This window comes from Melitaea cinxia, chromosome 7, assembly GCF_905220565.1.
Source record: "Melitaea cinxia chromosome 7, ilMelCinx1.1, whole genome shotgun sequence".
Lineage (NCBI taxonomy): Eukaryota > Metazoa > Arthropoda > Insecta > Lepidoptera > Nymphalidae > Melitaea > Melitaea cinxia.
In genome coordinates, this window is record NC_059400.1 from 15,142,129 (window position 1) to 15,152,010 (window position 9,882).

Sequence of the window (9,882 nt, forward strand, 5' to 3'; positions counted from 1 at the left end):
CCCAGTGACATAGCGTGCTCGCAGGGCACGAACTTCGTGCGCTGCATCAAGCCCAACTCGCGCATGGTGGGGCGCGAGATCGAGGGCTCGCTGGTGCTGACGCAGCTGCAGTGCAGCGGCACCATCGCCGTGCTGGCGCTCATGGAGCACGGCTTCCCGTCGCGCGCGCCCTTCGCCGACCTGCACGCCATGTACCGCTCCTACCTGCCGCCCAAGCTGCACTCGCTCTCGCCGAAGGTCTTCTGCCAGGTGGGTCTGGTCTTTTTTTATTTATTAACCGACTGCCAAAAAAGGAGGCGGTTCTCAATCGATGGTATTTTTTATGTATGTTATCCCAGAACTTTTGACTGTATGGACCGATTTCGATGAACCTTTTACTATACTATAATTCAACCATGATCATCTGTAAAGTTGATGTACTTACGAAGTCGCGATGCTCCAGATTTTGAGCAGGATACCTTCTGCTGAATATATGTCCAATTCTTTTGATTCCCACCTCTTCTTCACTTTCAATAAATAATATCTATAATTAATTATCTTAGAGTATTTGTATTGTAGTTTGTAAGTATATGTATCGATAAAATTCCAGGCGATTGTGCACAGCTTCGGTCTGTCAGACAAAGACTACAAGTTCGGAGTGACGCGCGTGTTCTTCCGGCCCGGCAAGTACTCGGAGTTCGACACCATCATGCGCTCGGACCCCGAGAACTTAAAGGCCATAGTGGACTCAGTGCTGGCCTGGCTCGTTAAATCGCGCTGGAGGAAGGGGATATTCTCCGTACTATCGATTGTTAAGCGTAGGTGGCTTTTATTTTGTTATTACTTATTGTTTTAGTTCGCTATAAATTGCACCTATTATGACATTGTTATCGGTCACCATAGCATATAAACGCCTGCAACACCACTAGCACGAGAGAGCTTCGTTCACCTCGCTCATAACAGGAACAAAACACCATTTGAGAGCAATATCAATTCGAGTCGATATTCTTCCCCAGGTAGGTTCCAGATTTTAAGCAGAATATATCCCTTCTGTCCCCCTACTACAAACACATAAAAATATATAAATACTAAATAATACCTAAAAAAATACATGTACGAGTCAATACTCTGTATAAGTAGTCTTTGAAATAAATAAACGCTTCACAGTCAACGGCCCCCAGTAAGATTTTCTCCTTGCCGGGGGTCCGGAAACACACACACTACACAAGTATAAACGCCCAGACCACGACAAAGATCTACATACAAATGCCGTCACGAAGGCGGGTCGGAGACGCATCTGCTAATAGAAGGTCGTTGTCTGCCCGCAGTGAAGAACAAGCTGGCGTACCGGCGCGCGTGCCTGGTGACGCTGCAGCGCACGGTGCGCGGCCACCTGGCGCGGCGGCGGCACGGCCCGCGCCTGCGCGGCCTGCGCAAGGTGCGCCGCCCTCGGGCTCACTTGTTGCCTACCCTCCGGATTGATGGAAAATTCTTTGACATATTTTTTACTGTTTTAGCACGGGGTTTTAATTTTTGATGAGTTAATTTGTCATAAGATAAATATATATTGTTAGCATAAGGTTCGAAACAACCGTTTAATGTGTATTGCATGCTGTTAGTTTTTCAAGTGCGGTTCAAATATATACACAATAAAAAAAACAATATATACTATGTTGGCTTACTATATAAATAAACAAGCGACCCGCCCCGGCTTCGCATGGTTGCAAAAACTATCAGTGTCCCTCTACTATATTATGCATATATTGTACATATAAACCTTCCTCTTGAATCTCTCTAATTACTAAAGAAAACCGCATCAAATTTCGTTGTGTAGTTTTAAAGATCTAAGCATACAGACAGCGGGAAGCGACTTTATTTCATACTATATAATGATAAATAAAAATAAATAAGCGGAGTGCTTTCCTCGCGGCCCAGTTGCGGCAGCTGGAGCCGCGCCTGCAGGACGTGCTGGCGGCGGCGGCGCAGCTGCGGGACGGGCGCGCCGCGGCGCAGCAGCGCATCGCGGCGCTGCGGGCCGCCGTCGGGGACGCCTGCGCCGCCATCAAGGTCATTACTAATTTCATCTATGTAATCTGTTGTTTGGTCACCAACCCGCCTGCCCAGCGTGGTGACTATGGGCAAAACACATGAGTTCACGTTATTTTTGGCGTAAACTTGTGGAGGCCTATGTCCAGCAGTGGACTGTATAGGCTGTAATGATGAATCTGTTGTTTATTGGCTGCGTTCCACTAAGCGACCGCAAAGCCATCGACAACGACCGCTGAAATTGCCCTTTCGCTAACGTGAAAAACGCCGAGGTAGGCGAATTTTGTTTTATTTTTAAATTCTCGCAACATTTTGTTGGAAGCCAACTCTGATCCACTTGTATACTGTGGGCGCAATATGATCGCGAACAGTGACGTCATCTATGACGTCCAGCGATCGCTCGTGACGACCACGTGCCGTGTAGGTGGTCTTAGATAGAAAGGGCGTTACGGTCGCTTTGTGGATCGCACTCATTGACACAAATACTAAAATTGTTATTCAACTTGTTTCGAAAAATGCACTTTTGTTGTTATTTTATTATTTTACAATTTCTACATTACTTAAATTTATTTACTATCGCAAGTTATTAGTATGAAAATATAATTACACTTTCAGAAAAATGAAAAAATATCGCCTGAAGAAATCGATAAACTGTACACCGATTTGACAAAGGCAGTGGAGACGCAAATGACAGCTCTTCAAAAGGCTATGATTGAACAGAAGAACAGGTAAGTGACAAAGGCATGACTTACTTAAATTAATATTTATACATATAATAAGTAACACTTCATACTTAACGGTTACAAATAAGATTTTTTACTAGGTTGTGAGGTATCGTAAATTGACTATAAAATAAAATCTAACGATACGAACTTAAATTGATTAAAAAATAACACATTAATTTCAAAGAATGTTAATATTTTATAGAGAGGAACAAGAGCGCTTACGTAAGCTAGAGGCTGAGATGCGAGCCGCGGAGGAGGCCAAGCGACAAGAACAGGAGCGACTCCGACAGGAAGAGGAACATCGCAGGCTGTTAGTTATTTATTTTATTAGATTTACTCCTTAAGAATCCATTTTCATACAAGGCCACCAGTATAAAAAAAATTATTAGCAGTAAAATCTACTGAACGAATGACCTCGTTACGTTTTGTTAACACCATCTATAATAAATAGCGTTACGACGTTATCTAATGACGCCATCTATCGGAACTCTATTGGGTTAGGTTAGGAGATGGCGTTATTTGAATCGTTTATTTAGCATTTGATATGGTATTAATCTTTTTCTTAGACGAGTAAGCCTTTTTGTGACTATTTAGAAAGTCAGTCTCTCGGAGTAAACTCCAGTCGTGGTCGGAGTTGACTCAAGGCGTGTCCAAACATAGCGCTGCGAGTGCGCGGCAGCAACACGCGGCAATCGCGAGACACAGCTCTGATGCGCGACTAGTGACATAGACATCCCAGAAATGTGTGCGCGGCAATACTGCGCGGCATGTCCTAGACACGCTGTGCTCTCAGTTTGCATTCGATCCAAAATGAAAGCGGCCGCGTGTGTTGTAGCTCTACTTATTATTCGAAAATTACGCAGAAGGAAGAGACTGAAAAAAACAAGGCAATGCTGGATACGACCACTTTTCCAACAGAGGGTAAAGAATTTGAAAGTGATTAATTATGAAATCCACTATCGAACAACACAGTTTTTAAGATTGACCTTGGAAGAATTTGAACATATACATACACTGGTGGAACCATTTATTAAAAAAACTGATACACACTGGCGTGTAGCAATAACGACGAAAGAGAGACTCGCAATAACTTTGCGATATTTGGCCACAGGAGACTCATATACTAGTCTACAATATATATTTCACGTGTCAAAGCAAACAATCTCAAAAATAGTCCCAGAGGTGTGCGATGCCCTAGTGAAAGCTCTGAAGGATGTGATAAAGGTAAAAAAGAACAACTTTATTACTTACATTATTTTTATTAAGTTTTTAATCAATCATAAATATGTGCATGTTTAATGTGCAGACAATAAAAATGAAACAATCACTATTTAATTATAAACTATTCTCAGTATTCAAATCGTTAATCAATTGTGTAAGTCCGGATCCCATACTAGAGTCACTAGAGGATGCCGTATTGGAGATATCGGTATAATGTGTAGTAAAATAACCTGGTCTTCTTTCATCGTTTTCTTGAATTGTAGACTGATTGAGTTGGTTTATACATGCCATATCAGCGTCAAATATTATAGTATTTATGGAATGTTTTACTCTTGCTAAGGTTATGGGATCGTATTTTCTCAACTCTGCCGCTACGTGCATGCCAAAAGCAACGTATAAATCGTTGCTGTTATCGCTTTGTTTTCGCATTTCTTCCAATGCATCTTCTAACATTTTATTCTCGGCATCATACTCCGGATCTTCGTGTGTTCTCTTTGTTGGCTTCCTTTTAGTTGGAATCGTAGATGCAGTATTCATGTTAGTCGTATTTAGTTCTGAAGTGCCTTGTTCTGTAGCGCTTTGTTCTGTAGCGCCTTGTTCTGTAGCGCCTTGTTCTGTAGCTCCTTGTTCTGTAGCTCCTTGTTCTGTATTATGTGACTGCGACGATGAGCCACAATCCTGTAATCAAAACAACGATTTTTAGTTGTGTTTGTAGAATATAGGTATAGTCTTTGGGATTTAAGAAGTGTCTCCGTTTCAGCTAGGACTAAAATGCTTTCGTATGATGTCCGACTGTTTTCATTTATATCTGTCGTAGAATGTCGTAGTTAGATTTCCACGCGATTCTTTGAGGTTACCCACCCCCACCCGTGTTAAGATAAATTTCGCATTTTTTTAATGTGAACTTTATATTTTTCAGTTACCAGTATCGGAACAAGATTGGAAGATAGTCTCTAAAGAATTCGAGGAAAAATGGAATTTCCCACATGTCATCGGTGCTTTGGACGGAAAACATATAACTATTCAGGCTCCTTTTAGAAGCGGCACCGAGTATTACAATTATAAAAAATATTTTAGTATTGTACTTTTAGCATTAGTAGACTCAAATTACAATTTTATGTACGTTAACGTTGGAAGTCAAGGTCGAATATCAGATGGAGGCGTTTTTAAACATTGTGAATTGTACCGAAAGTTAGAAAATAATCAACTTAATGTACCAGCACCAGAAATTTTAAATATACCCTACACAACAAAAGTACCCTATGTCATATTAGGAGATCAAGCTTTTGCTTTAACTAAATATATGTTGACACCTTTTGCAGGAATTCATTCAAAAGGGTCTAAAGAACGGATTTTTAACTACAGACTATCGAGAGCACGTAGAGTAGTTGAAAATGCTTTTGGTATTTTGGCGTCTAAATTTAGAGTACTGAGAAATGCAATTATGTTAAACCCAACATCAGCTAAAAAGGTAGTTCTAGCTGCTGTTCACTTGCATAATTTTCTTCGAAACAGCTCTTCAATAACAACCTCTAATAACTCAATGAATGAATCAGTTACTTTAACACCGAACGAATGTATAGGTGGCACTCCAACCGATATTCGTAATTTTTTGGCAGAACATTTTATGGCAAACGGGTCGATTATTTGGCAAGATAGATATTAAATAATTACGTTATGAGAAACTAGATGACGCCCGCGACTTCGTCCGCGTGAATTTATTTTTTAAAATCCCTCGGGAACTCTTTGATTTTCCGGGATAAAAAGTCCTATGTCACTCTCCAGGTCCTCAGCTATACCTATGCAAAAAATCACGTCGATCCGTAACTCTGTTGCGGCGTGATTGAAGGACAAACCAACAAACACACTTTCGCATTTATAATATTAGTATGGTTATACATGAATGTATGTATGAAATTAGCGTACTTACCACTGTGTCAATAGGATTACCCCTATCATGCAAAAAGTGGAAAGATTCGTAGGCAAACCATTTAGACTTGTAGGCCTTGTTTCTATCTGTAACAATAAAAGTGTCAATTCTGTTATATCCATCTGCTTGTGAGAAATACTTTCCTAAACATGTGTGTATAAACTCACGACCATCAGTCTAGTTTACCAGCTGATCAGACCGTTAAACATATTTTACAACGGTCACATATTTTAACCAAAATATTTCGATGATGATTATACGTATTTCGAAAATTATTCAATCTACGTAATTGCATTAATTCATTGATTTATTAAAAACATTCATTCAATGATTTTGCGCTCTAAGAAATGTCAAACTCAATCGGTTTGCCATATTTATTTATATTTTGGGTCGTGCATGAAAAAACGTACTATACTTAGTTGAGCATTACAAACGTGCGAACTGCGTACGAACCATATTACTATCATTATGTGAGCGAGCGCAATGCATGCGCCTGACCGCTCTCACCTAGGCTCCGACAGGCACGCACACTTACACAATTATACATGTACACGACGTAACCACAAATAAAGCTCACTCGGTTACGTAAATTCCAAGAACTACATATACCACAGTATACATTTAACTTAGATACCTATATGTAAGTAGAATAGAATCTTTTGTTACAAGTACTTCATTTTGTTATTGTTTGCTGTAGGAGTACTTATTGTCATTTCATCAATATCATTAAATAAAAGATTAAACTTACCCGAACCAGTAATGTTACTCGTTTTTTCTCTGTTTCTCTCCCTTCTGTATGAGCTTAAAAGACTTTTCATTTTGGTTTTTAGAACTGCTTTCGGTTGCTCGAAATTTTTTGCGATTTCATCCCACATGTCTTCTCTTAAATTATTGTTATGATATTCTTTGCGCCTGGTGTCCCATAATGCATTAAATGAACCATATATTTCAATAAGTCGAATTGCCGTTTCGTTATCCATCGTTTACGTCCACACACCTTCACTGACGAACGAACACTACGCGCGCGGCAACCTCGTTCGCGCGCGGCAGCAACACGCGGCATTCGTGCGCGGCGGCCGTCCAAACACAGCGCGGAAATCGCGCGCGGCATGCCGCTCACGATTGCCGCGCTATGTTTGGACACGCCTTCACTTTTTTTTTTTGGTTAGGGAGATAAACACACCAATTCTTATAAGTGTGACGTATATAGACGTATCTTGTGATATAGTTAGTAAAAACAATAACAAAGCCTTAACTTTAGGTGTTTCCTAAGAAATGAAAGGAAACTAATTTCAATTTATATCGGTCGTGAATGTTGCAGGAAAGCGGAGATGGAGGCGCGTCGCAAGGCGGAGGAGGCGGAGCGTGCGCTCAGCGAGGAGCGCGACCGCGCCGCGGCGCTGAGGCTGCAGCGGGAGATGGAGCAGGCGGCGCGGGACGAGCGCGACGAGCGCGAGCGGTGAGTGGCGCGGGGGGAGGGGGGGCGGGGCGCTGAGCTGCAGCGGGAGGTGGAGCAGGCGGCGCGGGACGAGCGCGACGAGCGCGAGCGGTGAGTGACGCGCGGCGCGGGGAGGAGGGGCGGGGCGCTGAGCTGCAGCGGGAGGTGGAGCAGGCGGCGCGGGACGAGCGCGACGAGCGCGAGCGGTGAGTGACGCGCGGCGCGGGGAGGAGGGGCGGGGCGCTGAGCTGCAGCGGGAGGTGGAGCAGGCGGCGCGGGACGAGCGCGACGAGCGCGAGCGGTGAGTGACGCGCGGCGCGGGGCGGAGGGGCGGGGCGCTGAGCTGCAGCGGGAGGTGGAGCAGGCGGCGCGGGACGAGCGCGACGAGCGCGAGCGGTGAGTGACGCGCGGCGCGGGGCGGAGGGGCGGGGCGCTGAGCTGCAGCGGGAGGTGGAGCAGGCGGCGCGGGACGAGCGCGACGAGCGCGAGCGGTGAGTGACGCGCGGCGCGGGGCGGAGGGGCGGGGCGCTGAGCTGCAGCGGGAGGTGGAGCAGGCGGCGCGGGACCAAGTTTCGTTGTAATTTGTAATCACTCATAATATGTATACGACAAATACATACTTATTAAATTTTATTTATTTTTCAGATTGGAACAAGAGCGCAGAGACCACGAGATGGCGGTCCGCCTGGCGCGCGAGACGAACGGACATGTGGAAGGATCTCCGCCGCAACTCAGGAGGTATGTCTATTCGATTAAATTAAACAATCGTATATCTGACAATGTTTCATTGAACTATATTTCGTTAAATTTGTATTAAGTTTGTATAATAAATCCTTAGTGACCTACTTTACTTTTAAACGCTCTGGGCCACTATTCCGGACCCTGTAATTAATGCCCCCCCCCCTCCTAATTTTAATTTATTGAAAATTTGAACTTAAAGTCAGTTCTAATAACCAAGGTACCCCATTAATAGTAGTTCCTACCATATCAAAACCAATAACTGATACTATACATGATCTTTTAAAATAAATAAATTATTACTATGTAACTTAAAAAAACTATATTAAGATACAACTGAATATAAAAATGTTATGAGTGTCTCATCGATCGCTGATCGAAGGTGTCCAAGATTTAAAATTCTATTTAACTGAGTTATTGATTGTGGTAGTCTTATAAACCCCGTTAATGTAAAGTGAGACTGAACTGGTCTCGCAGTCACGTGTACATTTACTGGGGATAAAATTGCTTCAATAACTATAAATTTTTTTAATTCATTGCTATAATATCATCATTACAGCCTATACAGTCCACTGCTGGACATAGGCCTCCACAAGTTTACGCCAAAAATAACGTGAACTTATGTGTTTTGCCCATAGTCACCACGCTGGGCAGGCGGGTTGGTGACCGGTGCTATAATATACGATACTATAATTTTGTACTTTAATTTTACAGATTCAATTTCAATATTTTAATTATTGAATAGAATACAATTTAATAATAAAACAATTATTTACATTTATATTAATAATTACGAAATAAATATTTATAAATTATTTTATATTTATTAATTATTAATTGAATCAATATGAGTGTTGACACTTTAATATCACATTTCTTTATCATTAAATAATTGCTTATAATCTTATAATAAATTTAAAAAAATGTATTACTGATTACCAAAAGGCAATTATCATACGATAAAAGAAATGTGATATCGCTGTCCCCGGGCAATAAAGCGGTAATATCAAAAATCAAATTTTACAGGAGAAATAAAAGAAGCTAATTTGTTTATAGTGCAGTGTACAGTGATCCAAAACAGACGTTCAATATGTCAAATGAAAGCTATTTTTTTTTACCAATTTAAGCTTTTAAAAATAATTTTTTAAAAACAAATCGTATAATTTTTTAATGAAATAATTAAAAAAATGTATAATACAATTCATAGATGATACTATTTTAATTGCAAGATCATTAACAATTACTGTAAAGATGTTCGCAGGTTTTTTGTGTTATTTTTCTTAGAGTAATGCAATAATACATAGCTTAGTCGTAAGAGAATTATCCATGCAATAAAACGGTAATTGTCATTTATTCTAACGAAATATTAATAAAAAAAAACTGAAAAAAATAAGAGTGATAGATTGATACTCAGAGAAGCCAAAAATTAAATAACATTAAAAAGGGTGTAACCGGCGTATACCGCTTTATTGCCCGGGGCCAGCGATATATTAGGAGGTAATTTTCATATCTTTCGATTTATTTATCGTTACGTAGTGATGAAGATCAAATTATAGCCGTTCCATCTACTCTATAAGTTCTTTGCGTAGTAATCATTTAGACTTCTTTTGACCCAAAAAAGGATAAAATTAAGAAAAAATACGAACATGAGGTTTGTCGAAATTTAAACAAAAGTTGGCTCTTGAAGCTACACGCTGTTTAGTTATTTCACACGCATTATTATAACAATATTTAATATTACTATTTATTATATTGCAATCGTACGGATCAAAGCAACTAAGTTAATTGAACTATAAACGAAATGT

The 9,882-nt window shown here is 41.0% G+C and overlaps 3 protein-coding genes across 3 annotated transcripts in view; 2 read left to right on the forward strand and 1 right to left on the reverse strand.

The window, feature by feature from the left end:
- Positions 1-9,882, forward strand: part of LOC123655409 (myosin heavy chain 95F) — a 28,152-nt gene that overhangs the window by 12,742 nt on the left and 5,528 nt on the right. Inside the window, exons 13-20 of the mRNA XM_045591226.1 lie at positions 25-249; positions 590-797; positions 1,308-1,417; positions 1,915-2,046; positions 2,641-2,753; positions 2,953-3,060; positions 7,223-7,360; positions 7,985-8,077. Of these exons, the coding sequence (XP_045447182.1) occupies positions 25-249; positions 590-797; positions 1,308-1,417; positions 1,915-2,046; positions 2,641-2,753; positions 2,953-3,060; positions 7,223-7,360; positions 7,985-8,077 (1,127 nt within the window). The remainder of the gene's footprint in view (positions 1-24; positions 250-589; positions 798-1,307; positions 1,418-1,914; positions 2,047-2,640; positions 2,754-2,952; positions 3,061-7,222; positions 7,361-7,984; positions 8,078-9,882) is intronic.
- Positions 3,510-5,694, forward strand: LOC123655411 (putative nuclease HARBI1). The gene is made up of 2 exons (XM_045591228.1): positions 3,510-3,974; positions 4,891-5,694. Exons 1-2 carry the CDS (start codon positions 3,561-3,563, stop codon positions 5,635-5,637), a joined length of 1,161 nt encoding a protein of 386 aa, XP_045447184.1. The 5' UTR covers positions 3,510-3,560; the 3' UTR covers positions 5,638-5,694.
- On the reverse strand, positions 3,994-7,022 carry LOC123655413. The gene is made up of 3 exons (XM_045591229.1): positions 6,650-7,022; positions 5,902-5,987; positions 3,994-4,649 (listed from the first exon to the last, which is right to left on the reverse strand). The coding sequence occupies exons 1-3, from the start codon at positions 6,879-6,881 to the stop codon at positions 4,086-4,088; spliced, it is 882 nt and encodes a 293-aa protein (XP_045447185.1). The 5' UTR covers positions 6,882-7,022; the 3' UTR covers positions 3,994-4,085.